The sequence below is a fragment of the Poecilia formosa genome, unplaced genomic scaffold, assembly GCF_000485575.1.
Source record: "Poecilia formosa unplaced genomic scaffold, Poecilia_formosa-5.1.2 Scaffold258, whole genome shotgun sequence".
In the NCBI taxonomy this organism is placed as follows: Eukaryota; Metazoa; Chordata; class Actinopteri; order Cyprinodontiformes; family Poeciliidae; genus Poecilia; species Poecilia formosa.
The window spans coordinates 806,661-832,989 of record NW_006800197.1 but is presented as its reverse complement, the minus strand read 5'-3'; the positions used below and the strand labels follow the sequence as shown (position 1 = coordinate 832,989).

Here is a 26,329-nt window from a genome sequence, read left to right as displayed (position 1 = left end):
ATAGCAACGAGTCTGCGTGTATCGTAAAGCCGACGGAGAGCGAGAAAAAACAAAGAGTAGCTTTGAGTTATTTTTCCCATTGCATAGCATCAAATGAATCATACCTACGTCTCCAGGTTTCACTTTAACGGACTGGTTCTACCGCGGCAGCGCGGCTATGAACGGCATGTAAAAGAGTATTCTGATTAGGGGCGAATACATTTGTGGTACAGCCTTTTGTGGCAATAGTTTTATAATATGTTTTGCAAATTACCTGATTTTGTCCGACATCCTCCATATAAAATTCAAATCACTGCCAAATTATTGATCCAGCGCTGTTTCTCTTCGGAACTAGACTAGTTTCATCTGACTCCTTGATGTCGCCATGTTGTTTGTTTTCTCCGCGCAGCGTGATTGGTAGGAAATTTTTAGGTTGGGAGCGGGGAGGGACTAGTGATGCATTCATAGGGTGTCGGATAAACCATACTCACAGTGAATTTGACGGCGAAAGTTTATTATTTGAACAACAATTTATACTCGGTAGTTGCGATATAGCCATTTTAACTATCGTAAATTGAAATGGTCTCGGTACATCGAGTATATTTGATATATCGCCCAGCCCTAGTTCAAAGTAGGGGCTGGTTTGTTTACACCAGCTGAAAATGTAACAGATGCTGCAACTTTGATCCCCAATTGAACCGAGTCTACCGGACTATCAGGTGTGAAAACACTCTTATGCTTCTCTCCAAAGAGGATTGGTCTGTGGATGTACAGAACTACTAAAGCTACACCCCAATGGACGTCCCTGCGTAAATAAGTTCCACAAAGCCTGTATGCAACTTCACATCGCATTTTTTAATTTTTTCATGAAAGTCATGAATCGTTTTCCTTCCTCTATTACGTGTGGATGATGTACATTGGAAATAGTGGTAACGTAGGAAAATAATTACTTTTTTGTTGTTGTTTCTATGTTGATTATCAGTATTCATCACAACTATGGTCCCAAAATTTGAAAAGCTTTAACAGAGATTTCTTTTTATTTTCAAATATGATGACAGAAAACAGATGTTGGAAACGTAGTCTCGGAAAATAAGACACGACATTAACATTAAGAACAAGAACTCGATGACTGTGTGCACGCTAAATACACCATCAACATTTCATCAAAGATAATGAGAAGCCTTATTCTGTAATTGGATCTTATTTGTCTGCCTTGTTTATGCAGAAATTTCCAAACTGCCAAATGTGATTAAAAATAAACTATTTTTTTTTTAAATATGGCCGACTAGTGATAGCCACATAAGTGAATACGAAAGCAATTACGCTCTGAACTGCCATCATGAAAAAGGTAATTGTCATTGGACTTATGAGATATTTTGCTCCCCAAAGTCACATTGTTCGTTGGTGACAGCTACATTGTTTACCAAACAAGTTACCACGCGCCATTAGGCAGGAACACAATGCGTGATAATGGCAGCAATTTCAGAAGTGACACAAACATTTAGACTTCATTTATCAAAATAAAGGGGGAAACAGATGGCTCAACAAACAATAATAAAAAAAAAAGAAAGGTTCAGGTATGACACCAGCACAGGCTGCGTTCTGTACAACATGTAGTACAAAGTGGAGAGTTTGACTGTGAACCAGCAATTAAACAACAAAAGACATCCCACCACCAGGCAGTCACTTTATATTGAATTTCCACCATGAATAAATACTGATTTCATCATTTTAGGTCCTGAAAATATGTGTGTGTGTGTGTGTGTGTGTGTGTGTGTGTGTGTGTGTGTGTGCGTGCGTGCGTGCGTGCGTGCGTGCGTGCGTGTGTGTGTGCAAAGCCCATCTCACTAAAATGTATTTAATCCAGTATTCTACATGGAAAACAGGATTAAAGACATAGATTTAAAAAAAAAACTAAAAAATTATTCACACACTCCTGACATGGTGAGTTAATTATTATGAGAGGAAGTCGTGTGTTTACATGAGGTCCTTGAAGTGTAAAATGAATCCTCACATGGAGGAGTTCCGCTTTCACTTTGTGTCACCTTTGAATGTGAAACGTTCTAGTTAAGTTTAATAGAGCACTGCAGCAAGGCGGCTGATATTATATAGATCTCACATGCTGCCGCATCAGTATAGTTTGCATAAATGCTACAGTATTGTTCAATATTACTCCATTTTAACATGAATGCTACAAGCATATTTTTATTCTGTTAATCGAAGGCACAGTTTATTAAGTATTGATTTCTTTCTTCATGTTTGTCTTCTGATTTATTTTTTATGGCAAAAATAAAATGACTTCAAATCACATTTACTATTATTGTGTACATTATGACAAAAAAGAACTCATTGGATCGCTGTAAGTCAATAAATTAGGATATTACTGAAACTTTATTTAACATTTATTTAAAAATTTATTTCAGCAACCTTATCACAATAGGAAACTCATTATATAGATTAATTCCACACAGATGGATGTTTGAAGCCTTTATTTCTGTTAATTATGATTATTTTCTGCGTTAAAATTTTAAATTAGAATAATATATCAGACTGATAAAAAAATCATTTTTAATACAGAAATGTAAAATTATTGAAAAGTATGTTTAATGCCTGCTTAAAGGTTGTCAATTTTTAAAAGGTTACTTTTAATCTGACAAATTATTTACTGGAGATGACTGTAGATTATGCCATACTGCATGGTATCACACTATTAGATTTAGCAACCACAGTTTAGCCAAACATTATGCCATATAATAATTTAGATTAAAACTCGTTCATTCATTCAACCAAGGAAAACAAATCTAATTCAGCCTGTCTTTTATGAAAAATGACCTTTTATAAGTTAGCTATACCTGACTCTATGATCAACAGAAACATCTTTATTGGTACTCCAGCAATTAAACACTCTCAATTACTGATAAGCTTATAGCAATTTGCCTCTTCCCATTTTGATGCCCTATATGCAAGATTGTAGTTATGAATGAACTTGTTTATTGTCAGAAATGTATTATATTAAAAACTTTTAGCATGATAATAAAAGATAGCTGTAAATAACAGATAATTCTGCATTTTAAACTCCTTTTTTAAACTCCTTTTGAGAAAGTCAAATATGTTAGAAAACCCATTTAAAATTAAATCAATTTGTTCACACTCACTTTGTAGATAATAGGTTTATAAAATAAAAGAAAGTTGCATTACATTTATTTACACTTGCACAGATTTACAGCAGCAGCAGCATTATTAGCAACTTTGCTTCCTGCTAATTGAGCTAGCTTAAGAAATTCAGATATTGCATCATGTTCTACATCCAAGACGCACAAAGAACCTGACAAAGATGAAAACGACCCTCACAGCATTTAGAGCAGCTCTGTTCATCTTCAGGAACGGAGGCACGGTTTAATCTGCCAACTACTTTAAGAGCAATATTTAAATAAGGACAAAAACTAATCTTGTTCACCATAGTAACTATAGGACCATGACAAACAATCAGATTATTTTATGCATTTCAGGAGGTGAAACACTTAAACTCAAGCATATGTTTCTCTCCAGTCATTTGAAACCAGGACACAGAGCTCCCATGTTTTACAGTGACATTTTTTTCAGTATAAAAGTACCAAATGCTGGACAGGAATGCTTAAAGGGGCATTATTATGTGAAATCAACTTTTTTGAGTTTTACAACATGTTATAATATTATTTCATCATCAAAAACATACATGTATTGTTGTCTTGAGTCTTGCATGCAAGTTTGAGGAATCCTTGTGTCTTTTGAATCTCTTGAATTGTTCAGAACGCCTACCTGAACCTCATTTCCATCTCACAGAGCACCCGGTCTTCTAACACACCCCAACTCAGCTCCTTCAGACTAGCCAGCAGTAATTAGCAAACACCTAGTTTTTTAATTAAAGGAATTACTTTTCAGTGAAATGCTGGTAAAAACTTTAAAGGGTTAATAGAGGAACCATGTTGTGATGACTTCCTGAAGGTGGAGCTTCAGAAAGAGCAGGAGTTTTTAAAGAGACAGAGGCCCAATTTCAAGGCGCTAAATTATGTCAAATTCCATGCAAGTCATATCTGATATATACAGCACTTTTATTATAACTGAGGGTGACATAGTTACATGATTGTGCTATAAAATCACACTTTGTGCCCGGAAAACTCATAACACTGCCCCTTTAAAAATAAAAAAGAACAGGGTAGAGCAAAGGAAGATAATGAGTACAACAGCTCAAGTTGTACTCATTAATCATTTAATTGTGGATAAAAGAGAGAAGCAGTATTTTGTATATTTAAAAGAAAAAACTAATCAATGATTACTGACATCATCAATGAAATGCTTTCATCTTTTGACATTTTGCCCTGCCCCAGTTCCTGCATGCCTAACTAAGGAGCTACCAACCTATCCAATGCCAAAAAGTAAGTGGTACAAAAAAAATAAATAAATAACACACAACTAAAGCACCCAATGCATCAGCTTCTCCCCTCAACGGAACATTAACTTTCACTTTGAAATGATCAACATTGAACCGTGTGCGGGAGGATTTTTTTTTTGAAGGACAGCTCGGAGCGGTTGTGCATCCAGAGGTACCTGAGATTCACGCTTCCAATGACAGGACGCTCTGATTCTCAGCTGTCAGGATGGAGCGCCTGGTAATTTATGACTCCCTGAGCCGAGCGGGGTAGACGGGAACTCATCCCAGCGAGCGTCATGGCGTCTGCCTTTAAACTCATTTCTGAGGTACTCTCACTACCTGCGCCTGTGTCATTTTTCTTAATGACTGTTAAGGTGGAGGCTGAGTGAGCAAGGCAAACAGGCACCGCTACGCCACAGGGCGACTGCAGCAATATAATTAGGATGAGGCAGAGGGAAGGGTCGGGTGGAAGACTTGAGTAGGTTACTGAATATTCATCGCAATCACACTAAACAGTCGGATGATTAATTACAGGGCTGGGGTGATTAAAGTATGACTGACTTAGTGGAAAATTCTGAAGCTAGTTTTAGTCTGAGAGCTAAAGCGACTCTTTAATACATACTTCTTTTTTCTGTTTTTGTTCACGCAAAAAAAAACAATCACATTGTACTGATATTAAGAAATGTAATTATGTTAAGGTTTATAAACCAATCAGTATCTTAATAGATCAAAAATCAATTTGAAGCATGTCAGAGTGATCTCTATTACTTAAGAGAAACAACGATAATATATTTATTTCATGTACAACATAAGCAACACTAAATGTAACCCTTCAATTAAAGGGCTAATACTCAATGTAATCATGAATTTAATGTATTTTCAACCGACCTAATATCACTGCCAATTAACCTGAGCAAAGAAACACACAAATTTAATATAAAATAACACAAATTAATTAATCTACAAATTACTGAAGAAAAGGAGGTTGTAGCTAGAAGAAAAATGTTCAAATTACTAATTAAACTGATGAAGAATTCATCGATTCAAGTCTCACTTACAGCACAGTCCAGGTTTTCTCCCATTTACTTGGATTCCTTTGGTAGAATTTTTTGTATCGGGCCAATCAGTGAACAGAAGGAGAAGTTGTGAACGATTATGTCGATTTTCTGCACTGTCATAGAATTATAGTCTGCCTATAGTCTTAGCAGTGGAAGTCAATGAAGACGTTAGCCCATGTCAGTCAAACTTCAAAATATTGAATTAACATTAACAGCCATCTCTTTCTGATTGGCATGTCTCTCTTCGCAGTGGAGGATGATTGATGACAGTGCAGACAATTTCTGGTTAGTTTCATAGCGTCAAACTGGCCCATTAGATATGTCACTGTCAGATGTTAGCGACTGGGAAGCATTTAAAATCTCAACAAGGTCCACGCCTCTGGGAATCAATTGTTTCCCAACATCGGAGAGTCCACACACTCTGGACGAAGCAAAAGCAAAGTGTAGTGCATGGGGCTGCTTTTTACAAGGCTGCAGTCTCTCACAATTTTCCAAATATGGCCTGATGAAGCCTGATTTTCTTCTACTCGCTACTTGCAACTCATAATGGGAAGGTGAAGGAAGAAAACCAAGATTCAGACCCAGCCTTGATCTATTACTGCTAAGTTGCAGAAGCATCTCAAAAGAACAGGAGAAAGCAGCTTCTTTGGTCCAATATTGATCCATTTCACCTTTCAGAAACCAGCTGGATTTCTTCAGGTGTTCCATTCTGACCCCGGACTCTCTGCTGGGCTGGAAGGAAAATCTTGGTTCCTACATCTGTACAAATCTCAACTCTGGCTTAGATTTCCGAGTTTCTGGAGTTTCCCTTTCTGGATCTCTAGCAACCTAAATACTAATGTTAAAGTTGAAAACTTTAATATTTGGAAGGAGGGCATATATGGTAGAGACTTACAGGAACAAAAATAGACATTAAAATGTCCACACTGCAAAGATCATTCAGCGTTATCTTTCCTGTTTTCTTCATGCCAAAGAGGTTTTGGATAAAGTAGCATTTAAAATTTTAAAAACTTAATGAAATCGACTTTGCTGACATTTTGAAATCCAATTTCAAAAGTCAAACATTTTCAACTTGGAGTTTCAAAAGTTTATGTTTTCTAGAAAAAAAAAAACAACTTGTACATTTCTGAGATTAATCTCAAGGGTTTTTTTTCTTTTTCTTGTAATTTTTTTACTTTTGGAGCTCAGAATTTTGCTTGTGTTTTCTAGAAAACATTTGAGATTCAGCAGGAATGTATTTATTTTTATTTTTTCTATCTCCAATGTCCCTAGTAAGCCATCGCAGAAACGTGTGACAAAAAAAAGAAAGCAAAAACAAGAAATCTACAAGGGGACAAATACGTTTTCACACCATTCAATCAAAACCTGTTTTGAGCATAACAACTAATCCAGTTCTGTTCTACTCAAGATTCAGTTCCCAAACATGATGTCACTTCAGGGACAAGGTCACTTTGATGGATGTAAAGAAAAGCAGTTCTTGAACTAGAAACATGGAAATCAGAAATGAAACAATCCTGCCATAACTCGTGCCGCGCCTCTCTCCTTCCAGATGTGTTTCTGGTTGCTTATTGCAGAGTGTAGTGACGCCTGACTGCTGTGGAACGTTATGTCTCGACCCCGATGTGCAGTTCAGCGACCTGCAGAGCTGACCCACTTCCTGGACTGATCTGTCACGCTGAAGGTAACTAGATGAATCCCGTTCATTTCTCCTGAACCAGGAAGCCATGATGGCTGACTCACCTGTTATCACCATGATAAGAGGCGTGCTGCATTTAAATGTTTCATTATGAGTCTCAAATACATGATGTTTGATATGATTCATGTAGGCACTGATATGTTTTCCTCCAGACCCGACACTGAGCTTATTACCCTTAAAAATGACTCTGACTTTTTCCTTCTGCAGATAAGACTCCAACTCCCAGCTCTTATCCTTTACATCACATAGGAAAGGGGAAAAAAAGAAGAAACAACAGTGTTGCTCTGTTTTTTAAATGGACTCCATTTCACACAGGCAATGAAAACCACCAGGAGGAATATATTTCATCCCTGACTCCAAGTGGGAGAGCCTATGTTAATTTTTTTTTCTTCCTTTTCTAAATTGATTAGTGGATCAGAGGGCTAATTCAGCCCTGGAGGAGCCGCGTACAGACCGAAGCTTCCTGTGAGCTCTGGAAGAAGTCATCCATAAACCACACGTGTCAGCCCTGTTGCGCGCTAACTCCCGGTCTCACACCGGCGAGCCCAAAATCCCATCCTCATTGCCCGTTGCTAAGGTGCCGCCTGGATTCTCTGCTCGGTAATTTGAAAGTAATTGGATGCTGAGGCGTGCTTCAAAAGACGAAATGGGGCGCGGGCCAGAGCAATCCAACCGGACTCCGTTGGGCTTTCACGGCAATACCGAGTCATCGGTTTGTTTACCAACAATCTGAAGAGAGATGGTTGCTGTGTGAAGTCTTTACTTGTGACAAATTAATATTTGCTTTTCACCAGAAGCGTCCATATTAAAACCATGCTCAGCAGCATTCATATTTTCTCAGTGAATATTTTGCTAATCACCTTTTAGATGTTATATTCATATACAGATTAATTTGGGATATGTTCACACACTTTAAAGGGGCAGTATTATGTGTTTACTAGGCACATAATGCCATTTTATAGTACAATCAAGTAAGTATCTTACCTTCAGTTGTTAAAAAAAAAGCTAAATATATCAAATATGACTTAAAAGAATTTAGACTTTGTAATTTAACGCCTTAAAATTGGGTCTCTGTCTCTTTAAGAAACTCCTATTCCTGTTGAAACTCAGCCTTCAGGAAGTCATCACAACATGGCTCCTTTATCAACCCTTTTACAACATTTTTACCAGTGTTTCACTGTCAAGAAGTTCATATAATGAGCTCAGCAGAATCAGTTTCGCCAATTGTTTTCTAATTGCTTCTGGCTAGTCTGAGGGAGCTGAGTGGGGGAGTCTTCTGAATTTGAAGAAAATTGAAAGAGATTTTTTTTTAATCCTCTTTTGGGATTCTGAAAACATTAATAATTCTGTTAATACTAACTGACCTAAACAAGAAGTATAATCTGATTTAATGTCATGAGAAAAAGTTTTAGTCTTTTTAAATGGTGTATGTATCTGATTTCAACTGTATAAAGAGAGAACAACTGCAACCTGATGCAAAAAATAAGTTCAAATTGCAAGTGTACGCAATCAGTCAAATACTGTACATGGCACAGAGAAATATTTTTAGAGATAATATAGCACAACACCATCACAAAATGCAATGAACCACAAAATATGAGACCTGTAGCAATGTAAGAAAAGGCCTGCATATTGTTTTTATAAACACAGTAATAAATCAAGCAGAAACCCTTAGAGACTGGTTTTTATAGAAGCTACAAGATGTGCCTGTTTAACGAGAAAATAACAGCCCCAAGACAATTGTAATGCTATTATAATGGTAATAGAATGAATAGCCAATGTGTTCACACACCAGTGCTTCATCAGAGGCCTGCTGAAATGCTGGTTGAAAGCAAAAGAACCGCAGAACTTGATCTCATTAAGGAGTTTGTTTGGCTGTTTGGAGGTGAGGTTCTGTTTACTGCAGAGAAAGATGTCGCATCACCGTGTGGTTGTTCAAACAGAGGACGTTCACATAAGTGTAATAGACTGAATGTGTCATTTTATGAATTTAATTTTAAGATTTTTTGAAGACCATGTTATTTTTTTTCTTCCAATTCAGAATAAGAGCAATGCTTAATTTTGATTTGTTACAGAAATGTCCTGTCGATACACTTTCTATTCAACTCTGCTCGATTCTCATCTTCCTTCAGTGCTCCATCTTGGATTCCTCCCATTGAGCTCGATTCTTCCAGTAGAATTTCGAGCGGCCCAATCAGCAAATAAAAGGACAAGTTGAGAACGATGATGCCAATTTTCTGCGTTGATTGAAAAGTGTAGTTTGCCTGTCTTTGTATCTTAGCAATGGCAGCACAGAAAGTAAATGAAGCCATTGAGTCTGTGTTGGCCACGCTTCCAAATATTGAGCAACTAAAGTTGGAGCAAGAAGAATGTTGAAGACATTTTATTGCTGGCAAAGGCGTCCTTCGGCTTGGCAATTCTATCTTCGCAATGGGGCATGGTCATTTACAGCGCACACAATCAATTTCCGGTAAGCTGCCTAGCGTAACTTCCTTCCCAGTTGAGATGGGACATTGCATACTATATGGCCAAACCATGGCCAATTACTGATTGAGTAAAACCAGATCCAGATGTTTCAAACTTCAACAGAGTCCACACCTTCAGCAAGCAATCATTTCTCAGTACCTTCGGGTCCGGACTCTTTGAATGAAGCAAATTGACGAACAAGAGGCTAGGTCTGTAGTGCTGTACATTGATGAAGATCTGAAATCATGTTGGCTCTCACAAAGTGATATCTCTGTGGCTGTTTGCCTAGCAAAGAAGAGAGCATCAGTAAAAACACAAGGAGCTTGTACTTACTTCTGTAGTTTTCACTACTCTGATTTCACACACACCCTCTCTCTGCATTAGCAGTGTGGAAGGAGAGCGAAGAAGAACTACTGACTCTTCCCCCGACGGTGTAGAGGGCTTGGGAGGAGAAAAGGTAGCAGGGAAGAATGTGTGTGTTAGTGTGCACAGCTGTTATTAAAAAGCAATGTCACAGCTCTTGGTTATAGTGGGGAGATAACTTGACTCCAAAGGTAGATGTTGCAGCAGGCGATTTGGAGGTGCTTAATGACCCAGGAGTTGAATGATTAATGTAGGGGTTTACACAATACTTCTCAAACTTCGGTGGTGAGCTTGAGCGGAAAGCCGGGGCGCCTCATTCTTTAAGAGTCGCCAGCTCAAGGTCGGCCGAGCCTGCGACGGAGCCCACAGAGACGACAGGGCTATTAGTGGCACTTCCATCCGGGATATCCACACAGACACACCTTTGCATTAAGAGTGTGTGTGTGCTCACATAAACACAACACGTGCACAACAAAATATAAATCCTCACAGCTCTGTTCACACACAAGGGACCTCCCCAGCTTTAGGAGGACTGCTGGGACTCCTGATACTTGCTCTGAGGAAGCAGAACCCTTGTTAGGCACTGAGAGTAAGGGGGAAGATCGAGTGCACCCACGAAAAGATTGAGCATCGTTCACACCTTGCATGGTTATTTATTCCCATAAAACATATCGTATATAGTATTAAAAAAAAACACCTATATCGTAACACATGGGACTCTTTGTCTCCTATGTCCTAACAAGCTTCATCACTCTTAAAAACAGGGATGCAACTCTAAGTTGGCCCTTTGAAATTTTTACCCACATTTTGTTGTCATTTTGTCACTTTCTGCCATCACTTTGTACTTGTAGACAATATGTTTTGGGCCAACATACATCAGTTTTTCCAGTTGTACTTACCGTAGTCTATGTTTGCATCTTCCTTTGTTGGCTGTTTTAGTGAATAATGGAGGTAACATTCTTAAAAGGGGCAGGATGTGTTTTCCAGACACATGACCATTTTGCAGCACAGCGAGTAACTATGTTACCTTCTGTTGTTATAAAAATGCTAGATATAAAAAACATGACTTAAAAGAAACTTGACACTTACATGAACAACAATAAGAAAATTGTTGATTCTTTCTTGAAAATCTGAGGAAATCTATTGAGATGCGACAACAACAGGAGGTATAAAAACCTTTTAGCACATTTTAACGACGTATCTCTGTTGCATTTTCACTTTAGGACCTTCTGTTGTTGAATCACCCAACCCTGCCAAGAGCAATACGTCTTATGGAGGCCAGAGCCATGTCCTATTCCAGTGAAACATCATTTTTGGGGTCAGGCACAAATGGGGTGACATAAATGTTCGGAACTCAATTCGGTGTCCAAATAAGGACAGAAAATACTAAAGTGCTTGTGTGTGCCACAGTTCGCCTTGTGTGTTTGACCTTTGGTGTACTGCACTGAATGAAGAAAAATCATTTCAAAACAGACTGCACCACTCCAGACTCCAAATTGTGAGCTGTAGTTTTTTTTTTTGTTTTTTTTTGCTCATCCTCTTTTATGCAACGATTTTGTTGCAACAGATAAAATTGTTCCATTTTGCATAAATAAAAACATTAATTTCTACTCCAAGCCAAACCCTGCACCGCCTGCCGGGAACAGTTTTAAAAGCTACCTGTTCCTTCTAAAGGACCGTCTCAGCCGGGGAGCAGACCTCTCCTGTGCCAATCTTCTATTTCCCATAAACGAGTGTGGGAACCACGCGGGGTCTCTCAGCGCTGAGGAATCACTCCGCCAGCGCCAGAGAAACATTCCGTTCATTTAAATGCACACCGGTCCGCTGCTGCTAACACGATCTACTTGGGGGGAAAATTACAAAGCCCAATCAATGGAAATGTGTCCTACAAAGTTAAACAGCAGCTCGCCTGATAAACAACCACTTGTGTGTGTCGCGCAGCACCAGGAGCAATCTGGCAGCGCAAACTGCTTCAGATGGGCAGCACAGAGGAGTGAGGCATCATGGGTGGAAAATCATGAATATTTGTGGCCTTTTTCTTTTTTTTTTCCTCCTGTGGAGAATGCGGCACTGGAGAGTTTTCCTCTCTGACTCACAGAGCACTCGTGTTGCTCATTTGATTTGACACTACAAGTGGGTCAATTAGGCTTTTTGTTGCCTTATTTCTATGGCAAAGCGAAAACGTACAAAGCTTTTTCTGCCTTTTTTGGAAAGAATAATACTTGCATTTCCCTTGACGATATAATTACGCAATTTGACATTTTTTTAAAATAAATTTGCTCAATGGAAAAGTTTTGGCGCTAGGGCACCCATATTTTATGTATGTAAATTTTCAGGGTTTTTATTTATTTATTTATTTATTTATTTAATTATTTATTTATTTATTTCCATTAAATAATTTCTGTTAACTGCATCTTTTTCAAAGAATCAAGACCTAACCATTGTATAGCATGTGTTAAATTGGGTTATTGTTATTGTGGGTTAAGTGTGAAACTGTGGTATATTTCTTTATGTTGGAAAATCAATAAAGTTCAAGTCATAAAAAGTTTTGGCAATATGATGAGGTGTTTTTTAGCAGTATTAAAATTAGTTTATTTCACTAAACTGCAGTAGAAACACTTTTTTTAAAATCACAAGAGTCACATGATCAACAGCTGGATGTTACTACTGTCACAAATCATAAAGAATAAAGAAAGTAGCTGATGGATGATGGCACAGCATGTTTTTAATAAACTTATTTGTGTGTGAATTCAATTGTGTTTAATTAATGGTGATACCACAGTGTCTAAATTATGTTTTGTTTTTGTTTTTTTGTTTACATTAGCGGAATATTGACAACGTTTTTTGTAATGTAAATGCAGCTGATGTCTTCTAATATTTATGACAATGCACATAACCAACATTACCACAATTCATGGCAGTGAAGAGATGCAGAAATTAGCACAATAGCGAAATTTCATCATTTGTCCTGAGACAAACGAGAGCGATCAGAACCGGATGTTGCCACTGGCGCAAACAACAAACAAGCAGGCGACAGGAAGTAGTAGGAGGATGACGGAGTGGCATTTTTTTTAATGACTTAATGTGTGAACAAATGTATTTTGTTCACACAAAATATGTTTGTGTATTTTGTGTGAAGCACAAATAAGAATTGTAATAAATAAGAATTGTGCTTACTTTAATGAAAATACCCCAATTGGAAAATGTGTGTTTTTTAGACATTAGCAGAATATTGACAAAGTTTTGCGCACGTTTGTAATGGAAAAGCAGCTACTGTTGTCTATTTCATTGAAAATCTGATCCTTCTGCCCGAAATGACTTAAATTCATGAAGGTTCGATTTTGTGAAAAAAAAAAAAAAAAATCTATATATATACTTGCCCCTGTAAGATCATTTGTAAATAAGAGGAAAGAAAGATGGTTGGTTACTTCAGAGTGAAACTGTATACGGATACAAACTCAGTGGAATCCAGATATTTGCTTTCTGTTACACTTTTTTGCCTTCCTGGGGTTAGAAAATGGCGTAGGTGAACTGTCGGGTCCTCTTATGTCAAGTGAATCAGCACATTCCCCTCACTGTGTCAGCACAGAAATGATCGGCTTATAGCAAATCCTTCCTCTAAAACTGTTCTGCCTATTACTCACATTGCCACAGCTCCAATTCATGTTGGATTTGCTTCTGTGTTCCTCAAAATGGGAGAAAATACACAATGCTTCATGTTTTCGTTTTTAGCATTCGCCTCATAAAAAAGGAAGAAAAAAAATCTGACAGTAAAAAAAAGAAGAGAAGACAATGACAAATAAAATGCAGTCATTTTTTTCCCCACAATGATTGGAAAACAAACTAATTCATTTGAGGAAAAACTGTGTTGTGCAACAACCAATCTGGTTTGGTGTTTAATAACTATAAATAATTTCTTAGGGAACTTTTAAATAAAACTAGTCAGTTAGATCAGAGTTATGAATGTTGAGAATTTGTAGATGAGGCAAATTAGTTTCCAACTAATTCTTGGAGAGGTTTGGCATAATTATTTCACTTATAAGATGTTAGAAAGAGCTGCACAGTGGTGCAGTTGGTAGAGCTGTTGCCTTTCAACAAGAAGGTTCTGGGTTCAATACCTGGCCTGGGGTCTTTCTGCATGGAGTTTGCATGTTCTCCCTGTGCATGAGTGGGTTATCTCTTCCTCCCACAGTCCAAAAACATGACTGTCAGGTTGATTGGACTCTCCAAGTTCTCCCTGTGTGTGCATGGTTGTTTGCCCTGTCTGTCTCTGTGTTGCCCTGACAGACTGGTGACCTCCTGACCAGCACCAGCAACCCTCCCAACCTCACTAGGGACAAGGGTGTACAGATAATGGATGGAAGATGTTAGAAATGTCTTATAAGTGAAATAAAATGCAGATGGAAGAAATATTTTGCAAAAACCTTTCAGATATTTTCACTAGAGATTAGGAAATGAGACCATTTCTGATCTTTGCAGTTCAGAAACCTAATGATGACATTTGGGTTTTACTTCTAGCAGGTTTCTAAGACCACATTAAATGAGCGAAACAAAATTATCCTTCTGATAATGTCAAAAAGGAAACTGCTGTAAATTTACAGAAGTTCAAACAGAAAGCATGTGAAGTTTGTAACTTTTAAATTGTTTAATGACAGCAGAAGCAGCTTCAACTTTGGCCTTAAGGTGCATCAAGGTTAGAAATGTGAGAGTGTCAATAAGTGCCAGGTCGCTTGGACCCTCCTGGGGGGCAGAGAGATTGGCCCTATTGATTCATGAAGATTATTCTGCCCCCTTTAAAAGAAAAAACAAGTAAATCACTTTTTCACAGATCTAAAGCTCTTCTCATAATTTGGTAAATACTGTAAATACACGAGAAGGGAAAGGGGTTGGGGGCTGCCGTTTTTTGGGGGGAGTCGGGTTGTCAGAGGTGAAAAACGCCGCTGAGCGTTTGGAGTATCGATCGGAGTGTGTGTGATTCAGCCTCTGCTCCCTGCAGACTGCGCTCCCTCATCGGTCCTATCCAGCCGAATCGATAGGCTGGAAGAGGCGGATTCGACCCGATCAGCGATGTGGTCGACGAGGCTTCTGCTCACACACAACACCCTCCCCCACCCCCTGCCCCCACTTACCCTTTGACCCCAACTGACAACCGCAAATGTCATAGTGAGAGAAACACCTGGATATCATGGGCATGGATTTCATATTGGTTTGGAGAAATTATTCTAAGATATGGATTTTCAATGTCTATATTTACAACAGAAACACTGGATTTTCTCTAATCCAGCGTTTAACTTTTTTAAAGTTAACAAACTTTTAAAAAGTCTGTTAACCCTCTGAAATATGCATTCATTTTTGTTTGAACAACTTTAAACATTGGTTTAAAGCTGCGGTATGTAACTTTTATAAAAAAAATCTAAAAAATGTTTTTACATATTTATTGAAGCTGTCAGAAACTCCCTGTGCTAACTAGAGACAACCAATCAGAGGCAGGAGGCAGGACTTAGCTCTTTCAGTCACCCCTCCCCATCTCCTTTTGATTTCTGCTACGCTGCAACTGGCAGAAAGCAAAATGCTAAGGCTAGTTAGCATGACCAGCGCTGATGGGAGATTTTCCTCCACTATTAGCACATTTAGCATCGCATTCATGAGGATGACTGTCAGCGCTACAACCTGCCACCTATCTCTGATTGGTTGTTTCTGACTGGGAGTGGTTCATTTCTGCAATAGGAGCTCATGGAGAACATTCACAGATTATCTATTTTCTGTCACAACATGATGACAGTTCTAACAAACATGTGAATAACATTTCGTTTCATAAAAGTGACATCCTGCAGCTTTAATGCGTATATAAAGTTTATAAAAGTACAATCAGGTTTCATATGGTTTGCTGAAAACTGTTTCTCTTTTTCAGTGAAATTCGTTTGATTTTTAATGTAGCTTCACCAGCTACCCTCAGAGCTACATGTACCGTATAATGTAAATCTTTGCTCTTTACTGTATTAATTCATATTGGCTTTTGAAAGCTCTGGTATAACTCCTCTGGGAAAAAAAGAAGAAATCTATCCAGTATTGTTTCTGATATTCAGAAATTTATCACGGAATCTAATGAACGTTTTAAGTTTGTTTTGCTTTTATCGATCACAATCCAATACGGCCACTGCACCACATCGATTACGGGGACAGACAGAAGTTCTCAGAGGCTTTGCTCGGCTCACCACTCAGTACTTTTATGTTGGGTCATCAAACAATTACGTCCAACGTGTGTGCAGCACGGAATGCAAAGAGATTCGGTTGCAGTCTTGGCAGTGAAAGCTCTCGTCCGAGCTCAGTTTTCTGTTACTGAGGTTGTCGCACGCCGTCAGAAAAGTGACAGGTCACAAGAAAGACACGGATCACTCAGGTTGTCACACTCACTTTGTCTTGCTGTGTCTCTGTAGGAGGTTTGGATGATTGTAGCTCTAAATTTCATAAAAAGGCCAAATCTGTTTTAGGAAAAGTTCAGGAATTTTTTCACATTAAAAACCAGGAATGTCCCGATGCACTTTTTTTCACTTCTGATCCCGATACCGATATGTGAGGTTTACTATCAGCCGATAAAGAAAAACAACTGAACACACACTTACGTGGGGTCAAATGGGGCACTTGTTCTCCATTTACACCATCTGCGATATTTAGCTGCTTTGCACACATGCTAATTCTTTTCCTGTCACACTCTAACACACTAAAATAGATCCAGGGCATGAAGATGTTCAGGACCCTGACATGAAAATTGAACATGCTGGAGAAATGAACCTTTTAGTTTGTGGACACAATTACCCCAAAACTATTAATCTATGTATCAGAGCTAAACAAAGTGCTTCCCAGCTCAACAGAGGTAACAATCGCAACCCATCTATACATATTTAATCGGATGTTCATCTAACAAAACGCTGCATGAACTCTTGTTAGCCAAGCTACTCCGCTATCAAGGTAATCAACAGAGGCTATTTACATTCTATCTAACGCCCAGCAACATGCTAATCCCTGTATGATTTGCTTCTCCGCTTTGCTGGAAGCAGAAGAAATAATGCAAACATTTTCATCTCGTTAATTAAAATGTTGATTATCAAAGGGCTTTACCCTCACTCAAACAATCCGAGCGTGTTTTTGTTCAGCGTTGTCTGGCAGCGATCGGTTTTCTCGCTCAAAACTTCAGACGTTTTTCCTCGTTTTATTTTATTTTATTTTTTTTTGTCCAAGGATTGATAAAACAATTACGGTCGATTTGCAGATCTCCCATACCCTGAGGGAGTGAAAAACTTTCTGCTATATCTGGAGTGAAGGCTATGAGGCGCTTTGTGTCAGACTTGGAAACAAAGTTAGGGAGCTGCGGGATAGTTTTTTTTTGTTTTTTTTTCTCCTACTTGTCATTATTTCTTTGGGCCAGTGGAACTAGATGTGATCCTATTTTCTCCCCAGATTGTAGAAACCTTGCTGGATGTTCTGGTTGGGAGGAACTGTCCACTTCATTTACTCCTTCCATTTGTTAAGGCTTTTTATGAGAGTCACGCACCATCTGCATGGAGAAAGCACCTCTGGAAACGACTCTGAGGAGAGAGCGTTAGCTCCTGCAACACGAGGAGACTCAGATTCGGGTTTTTACGTCCCTCGTGCCGCTCCAGTCGGGAGGCTAGAGTTAAAATTTTCCTTCTTGTTCTATCTAAAATCATGCGGTGGGGTGGACTTTGTGTTTAGGCTCTCTCTACTTGGAGAGAGAAATTGCAGTGACATTTTGTGGTTCACTCCCAACGAAGAACTCGGTTGCCAGCACTGGAAGCGTTCACCTGCTCCCTTTGCACCTGAGCGACATAAAAAAAGACGTGTGCAGTTCCTCCAAACGCTGTCATCCACGGTCACTGTCAGTTTGACTAAGGATGGTTGGAGAAAAAAAACTGGATCCTGAATAACATGCCTCTGGTGAATGCACTATGTGAAGGGAGTACAAAAGAAAACATTCCAGAAGGTGAAAACGAGTCATTTTGTGCAAATTTGTGCTGATTCAAATAAAGAAAAAATTGAAACTGAAGGAAATCTCTTCTGTTTAATGTTGGTGTTGTGAAAAATCAATACCTCTCTTGCAGTGGATGGTGCTCAGAACAATGAGACTATTCTCCCTGGAATCAGGGAGTTAAAGTCCTGACTGAACATGGCTGGATCGCTGCAGCTTTTAAAAACCACATTTAGGAATAAAGTTAATCATGATACTGCTATTTAATTAGTAGCTGAAAATAGTTTTTTTTCCCCTGTCGCTTCCTTAGCTACCACAGAACAATGTGTGCACCTCAAGCATCACGTTAGCCCTGGTTGTGGACTGTACTGCGTACGTTATCTCCCTTTTAAAAGTTTTGCCAACAATAATAAAAGGCTGAAGGTTTACATTTGACAACACAACTGATGTATTATGTATTTAATTTGCAGTTTGAAATGCTCAAAACTTATTTAAATAGTCTGGTAGACTTGGATCGACTGGGGACCAAAGTTGCAACGTGTGTTATATTTTCAGCTGCTGCGGTTTGTTTTCACACTGAACTCTAGTAAAATCAAACCCTTTGAAAAACCTGTCCCCCTCCTCGCCAATGGTGGCGCCGCACCAAGGACTGTTGAAGAAAACAACAAAAACCTCTGCTGAAGACATGAGAGCAGCTTCCTACTTCACAAAATGTAAGCAAAAATAGAGTGGTGTGAAGGTTTAGCGGTTGTAGGATTTCTCTTTTGTCACTGGCTAAAGACCACAAGACATTTCTTAAGCTAGCGTATGTATTCGAATCAGACCAGATTTCAGCTAAACTTCAATCAAAACTTGGGTTTTTAGGCAGACCAGAGTTCTCTTTTTTGGTCCACACAGTTTGATTGCGCATTTATAACTCACAAAATGAAACAGACTTTGTAGACATACAAACTAGAGTTGAATTAAAGCGAACTAGACAGAGCTGGTGTGAATGAAGCCTGGGAGCAACTTGGAAAAGATGTTTCTTCATAATAAAGATGTTTCCTCATAATAAAGATGTTTCTTCATGACATTAGAATGAAGTAATATTTTATCCTGCAGACGATTTTCCTTAGATCTTCAAAATATGTAAGGTTTATTTTGTGTAAGAATAAAAAACGACCTATTTTAGAACATGTCTATGTATGTTTTAATGTGAATAAACTCGTTCTGCTTGTTTAGAATCTGTGCATTTTTAAATGAATGCATTGTCGGGTTTTTCTTTATGTCTCACTCAGGGTACCTAATGAGAGTGTAAGTAAAATGTGCTGTGAAAGCATACTTTGCTAAGTTTCAATAGTGGAAGCAACATGCAATGTAATGAGAGGGTAAACCTTTCAATTGAATCATAGCAGGACGACGTGCTGAAGGGCTAGGAGGTTCTTAAAGAGACAGAGGCCAATTTCAAGGCGTCCAATGATGCAAAATCAAATTTCCTATAAGCTGTTTGTAATTTCATAACAACTGAAGGTAACATAGTTACTTGATTGTCCTGCAAACTGGCACTGTGACTGTAAAGAACATCTTACCCCCTGTTGAACAGCTGTGTTTGACACACTGAACCCCAACATTCTCATCTCCAGACTGAGATCTCCTCTGCAGGGCTTTCGATCCTTCCTTCCTCCCTGATAGGAGCTTCTGTGTCATGATGGATGATTTTACCTCTGCTTCCTCAGCCCTCCCCTGGGTGGCACCGCAGGGTCCCGTTTGCCCTTACATGCCGTAGCGTGGTCTTAGTTGGCTGACCCCATGCTTCGACAGTTTCTGTATCCAGAGAGATACGGAAAGGAGTTTTTAAGACGTGGAATGAGTTACCATTCAAGCACATTCTATCTCTAGCTGTTCTTAAAATTAGTTTGAAAATTCCAAAGCTTTTAACCCGGTGTGAGTTGTCACGTTTTACTCTTTCTATGTACCTACGCCAATTTCTGCAACTCCTCTGTGGTAACATAGAGCTGTTGGTTATGTTTTGTTGTGTTTAATTCTCATTCATTTCTATAAAGCATTTGGTTAGCTGTTATGTTGTTAAAGTGATTACACTCTTCACAACGGACTTCTACAGGGGAAATTCATCATCTTGCTCCAGTCAAGACCAAGATTTGCACCACAAACTTGGAACAAACTTCCAAAAAAAAATGGCAAAACAGCTGAAACACTGAGATCCTTTAAACCTAGACCAAAACATATCTGCTTAGGGTTGCTTTTGAACCATAACAAATGAAACACTGACCAACCCATGGACAGTGAGAATACACACAGTAAACCCAAGCATGTGATAACCTTCAGACTGAAGCTGCTTCTGAAGCCTTTATAGAGACATAGTGTGGGATTTTGTGTGTATGATTTTCTTTTTGCTGATTTATATTTTCATTTAAGAGACTTTACATCATTCTTTAAAGCCCATTCTGTCATTGCGAGAGAAAAGGTTTGTGTCTCATGGTGGCAGCTTGATGTAACCGAAGACCTCATTCTTCATACTGAAGCGACTTTGGTCTTCCTTCACAAATGTCAGCCCTGGTTGTGTCTCTTACTTCGAACTCTTTTTTTTTTTTCCACAATTGGTCTCTGCAGGAGCTCTGCTTTGTGCTCTCTCAATTCCGGCTGAAGGTCTTAGTCCTGACAATGCTCTGCAAACATTGCTGGGCCACCATGAAAAATTGACACAGGAGGAAGCAGGTAGGAGGACTGACAGCAGAGGGTAAGCTGTGAGGACTTGATGTTTTCATAATGGTTATCTTCCAGTTATCATTCTGCCGAGTTTTAATTAAGGCTTTGCTTCAGAAGCGTAAAAACTGCTCGTTTAAACCTTTAAAAATGACTCATTCAATTCCATTCCCGCAGGAAGAAGGTTAGCGCCCACTCACCGTTTAATAAATGTTTTGACAAGGTTTTTGATTCGCTCAGACGTGCCTCTGCAGCAGAGCGGGTCTGATGAAATCATTCTCAGACAACAGCAGAACAACAAACAAAACCTTATTCCCTAAACTTTCAAAAAAAATTAAAAGAAGAAGCAAAAGAAAACACGATTGTCTCATTTGGCAAAAATAATCTTTATTATGATGAGTAATTACTGTAGGTAGAAATCATCGCTATGGGTGCGCTCACACCAGTCCTGTTAAGTCCGCTGTGATCGAACCCCAGTTAGTTTTTCTAGAAAGTTTGGTTCATTTGGGAGGTGTGAATGAGTAATTGAACAAAAAAGCAAACTCTGGTCCTTCTACAATCCCGGGTCTCTGTTTGCTTGAAGTGAACTGTAGTGCAGTTTGAAGCAAAATGTGAACACCAAGTAGCCCGGAGACGGCTCCAAAGCAGGAAGGGACCACATCGCAGAGCATTCTGGGTAAATACAACCAAAAAATGGATTAGTGGGCGACATGGCTCACAGTCTTTAGCCAGTGACAAAAGAGAAAAAAGAATCTGATGGCGCTCCATTTTGCTTACATCTTGTGAAGAAGGAAGTTGCGCTCAGTGTCTTCTTCAGAAGTTTTTGCGTCATTTCCTTCAGCGACTCTTGGTGCAACACAACCACGGGTGAGGAGGTGAATAGGTTTTTCTATGAGTTTGGTTGGTTTGACACAGTGCAGCGTGAAAGCAAATCGTGAAAATAACAAGTGTTGCTATTTTCTTCCCCAATCTTCCCAATTTTCAAACAGTGAAAATACTGTTAAGGAAGCTTTGAGGTTTCAGACTGCACCACCAGATGTTGATTACCACCAGACACCAATCTGTAGTAATCAACAGGTAACAAGGCTTCTTAGGCTACTGACTACTTTTTGTGTGATTTTTTTAAAACCAGTTTGAATAATAAACTTAACTTGACCGCATTGGATCAATTTGGAATGTTTTGGAATCTGTATGGGCTGAATTATCATTATTTTGGAAAATGCGTTAGGGCGACGTTTGTTGTGAATTGTTTCTGTTTAAATAAACTGAATTGAATTGAAATAGCCTACCAATCAGATATTTGCAAAAAGAAAAAAAAAAAAAACAGGAAAGTTAGCGTAAATTTTTTCCATCTTATTTTCTTAATTGACTGTCTCCATAGAGCTCTGGCTTTCTCTAATTTACAGTCTGCACATTATCAGCGCCTCTTTGTGCTGCAGCCGTCGCTCTCTGCCTGAGCTGTTTGTGCTCCGCTTTTGACTGGCAGATAATAACAACGAAGTTACAACAAGCTCAAACTTTATTTGTACTGCACAAACATAACAAGTCCTCGGTGGCCTCAGCTGTGATGATGAAGAGCACTCAACACCACGTTCCCTCAGAATCCCCCCTGGAATCCATTATGTCGGCCTCCATTGTTATGCCAGGTCTGTTGGTACAGAATTAAAAAGAGTCTTGGTCTGACAAACAACAAAAACCTCAGTGAAGAAGTCATTCATTTGCTATTCTGTCTGCGGGTGAAGAGTGTGACAGCTGAGCTGCAGGAAAAGATTGCTGTGTTGTTGACAGCAGGGAAAAGTTTACCTGGAGCCGGAAGTAAACAACGGAAAACGAGAAAGTCAGGACAAACGGGCAAAAAACAAACAAAAAAAAAACAAAAAACAAGGCAGTTTGAAAAGTTTCATTCAAAATGATTTTGTGGGCTGCAAAAGTATTCACTTTCATATTTATCAATTTCTTTTGACTTCTTAGGGCCTGCTGGACGGCCCCTTTGGCCGTTTTCTTGTCAGAAAGTCGTCCATTTTGCCTGTGCTACTCTCGCATGATAGCAGCTTGACGAATTTGACTGCTAGCTGTTTCAATACATTATTTTAACGTGTTATTTGTAATAAAAATAGCTGAAAAACAGATCAGGATTTTATGATGAAATTTTTTTAAAGCATCGGTTTACACGGAAGTGTTCAACTGCCAGAGGAAGGAGAAAAACTCAGAAGCAGCATCTCGTTTTAACAAGAAACTTTCAAGATTGTACGAGATGCAAAACGAGAAAAAATGTCAACTTTTATCTCATAATTAAGACTTGACAATATCATCGTGAGATATCTTTATCTCGTGATGATGAGATAGTTAAGTCATATGAGTTAGGATCTGGTGAGCTAGCTAAATCATAAAACTATCTTATTGTTATCACTTAGCTAATTCATAATAATGAGATACTATGTCACAATAATGTGAGAGTCACAATCATGATATACTGTTTGTTTTTTTTTTATCCCATCAGAGTGGCAGAAATTGGCTTCCATATGTTCTGATTTTATTGCCAAGTTGTGGCAGTTAGACTTAGTTTAAATTTTTCAGTTTGTGCCTACCTACCCTTTCACATAGATGATCTTTCTATGTGAAAGATCATCAATCTTTCACATAGAGTACCAATGAAATACATTGAAGTTTTTTGACTTTCTGCCAAACACAAACTTCCAAAGGGCACTGTTTTGAATTTCAAGGCACTTTTTCAAATAAAAACTCTTCTCTTTCATTGGATGCAGTAACTAATGGGTAGCTTCACCTAATCAGAGCTAATCGCACACAAAATTAAACAACAATGATTCCCTGAGGCGGACGAGTGTCATTGAGCCAGCTTAAGCTCATTCTCCTCCTCCTATTTCACCTTTTCAAGCCAAATGGAGACATTTATTCCCTCCACGGCTGTGGAAGGTTAATGGCACATTAGTGTCATGGTGTTTGAATCAAACCCTCGTATCTCAGAGCCCCCGCTGTGTTGTATTTGAACAGCGGACCGGCTGATGTTTAACAGTACGGCCGCGATAACTGTTGGAGCAAACAAATGAGGAAACAAACCAAAGAGAAAAGCAATGAATAAAGAAGATGCAAGAGGGGGGACGGGTGGGGGGTTGTTACTCAGACGTCGGGGTAATCTGAGCGTCTGGTTGTGTGCGATATGTGCTGATCCAGGAGACTACCATATTTGTTTGTGTTGCCGTCTCATTTGCATGGCGACTGGTGAGTTTTTTTCCCTCCCAAAAGAACATTCGAGGACATCTTTAGACGATGAAAGGCACGGCCATAAATAAAACAGTAGCGGTCTCATGTTGCTGCGGTTTGTATACTTTTGGGGAGATTTCTTATCTGTGGGCGCCGTCTCTCTCCGAGGACGGCGCCCACAGAGGATGGAGGACCAGGACGCAAACGTTTGGCAGTTCTAAATAACATGTTATTAGACTGGGGTGCATCAAAATAGACTTATTAGCATGGATGGAGTAAATAAAAGTTATATTTGAACTGCCCTCCATCATTACAAATCAGAAATAACAATGTTTGCTCAATTTTAGAGCATTCTGTAACTATTCTGAGGCTGCTTTAATCGTTCGGTAAAATGACTGAACTTTGACCTCCAGTTTTTTTGTAGAATGGGAAACGTATATCCACGTCCAGGGCTTTACAAAATCTTATATTCAATAAGTCCCATATTGTGTGTTTGTGTCAAAAATACACAATAAAGTGTAGTTGCAGGTGAAAATTTTATTTTCATTAATTATGGACATGGACAATGTTGGGGTAAGAAAAAGTCTGGTCTCATGCTGAGACCAAACGTGAGTAAACAGACATGGCCGACCAGGAAGGCGTAATGGCGATAGTTTGTGGATGATGTTCAACAGAGAGAAAAACGATACAAAGACGTCAACGTCCACTGGACTTTCTGGTGTGCCATGGCCACTGTTTTGTCTCCATTGTTTAGAATTCCCCTTCATGTGTCCCTTGTGTTCTGATCGGCTACAGGTCATATTTGACAGGCTGTGTTGTCGTTTGTTGTCAACCATATTAGCCATCATCCAGTAGCCAATCAAAGCCAAACCAACCTTAAGCTTGTGGTGAGAAGTTTCTGAGGCAAAAATCAAGAACAGAAGATGAATTTCTGTATAGTCCAATCATCCTAATCTGGAACACGTCCTTGAACTTTGCTACCGTTTTGTTTTAAATTGTTTAGGATTTTGGACTCTGAAACAAAGACTGAAGTCATTGTCATAATATCTGCATTATCCTGTGACTCTTTGCAGTCTGAGAAACACACATTGAGGTATATTTCTTAGATTGCAAATGATGAGCTAAAATAATAACAGAAGAGAAACCCTAGGGAGGTAACATTAACTGTGAGAAATTCAATTCCTTCTGGAAGCTCATTAGAATATAAATCAAAGGGAGGCGAGTTGATGTCTGACTCCTACGCATCATCTATTGTACCGTGGCAGTCGTCCAACTAAATTTCAACAAGTCAATTTAGTTTCTTAATGAGAATATATGGTCATGGAGATAACGACCTTCGGCCCACAACTGCCTAGATTTCTTAATCAGAAACATTACAGGGAAGCCTCAAAAACACAAACCCAATCCACCTCCCCGCAAATGAGCTCCGCGTCTTCCTTTCTGAAAACGCCGGTCAGGTTTGGCGTCGGTGCAGACAAGAGTGTGACAGCAGCTCTGAAGCTCGTCGTGTTTCATTCACAGAGGCGTCCCGCCTATTAGCCGTGTGTCTGCTGCCATCTCCGCCACTGGGAGGATTTGACAGGCTTTGCTGCAGAACTTTATATTAACTTAATTTGGGTTTAGATGTCACCCTCTAAAAGCTGGGTTTTTTTTTTTTTTTCAGTCATAACCTCTGACTGTGACTCCTCCCGGTGCCCGGTATGTAATGAAGGACCCGCGTTTCCTGGAGCCACGTGGACGGATACGGCTGGCGCGGCGCTTTAATTAGCAGGAAGACAACTCATCTCGTCCGATACTGTGGGATGTGAAATTATTTACGGATGCTGCTGCTCTTAAGCCAAGTTTCCCATTACTGTTTGGACACAAATGACAGGGTGTGGTAACAGTGTGAATTACCTGCAGAGGCCCGGAGAGTGATGTTGTGCTTGAGTGCAATTGCATTCTGCTGCAATACTTGCATTTTGTAAAATGGAGGAAAATGCACTCTTTTATTTTCTGTAGTCAAAATTTTTGATTCCACCAACCAAGACTGTATTTAAGTAATTCTAGTGAAAAAAAAACAAAAAAACATCAGTCTGCTGTGTATTTTGTGGAAAAAGTTAAATTAGCAAGCTTGGACACAGAATATATATATACACACACACACACACACGCACACACACACACACACAATGTTATTAGCTTGTTGCTGCTATGTTTACAGCTCTGACTTTGTGCATGCTTCTGATTCCATACAAACTTGACCCAAAAGAAGATCTGCTCCAAAGAATCTGTTCACCTTTATGTATTCACACCCATAGTAACATTTATTACAGGAAATAATTTCTCCTTCTTGAAAATCTTGAGTTGAATTCGCAAAACAAAGTTTTATTTACTTTTTTCTTGAAAAATGACATGTCAAAAATGATTATCTGTTGAGAAGAAAATAAATCATTTTAATTTAT

The 26,329-nt window shown here is 39.0% G+C and overlaps 1 protein-coding gene across 1 annotated transcript in view; it reads left to right on the top strand.

The window, feature by feature from the left end:
- The first annotated feature begins 22,284 nt into the window (after positions 1-22,284).
- The window catches only part of LOC103150636 (eukaryotic translation initiation factor 4 gamma 2-like), a 27,704-nt gene continuing 23,659 nt past the window's right edge, over positions 22,285-26,329 (top strand). Inside the window, exon 1 of the mRNA XM_016680840.1 lies at positions 22,285-22,309. Within this exon, the coding sequence (XP_016536326.1) occupies positions 22,285-22,309 (25 nt within the window). The remainder of the gene's footprint in view (positions 22,310-26,329) is intronic.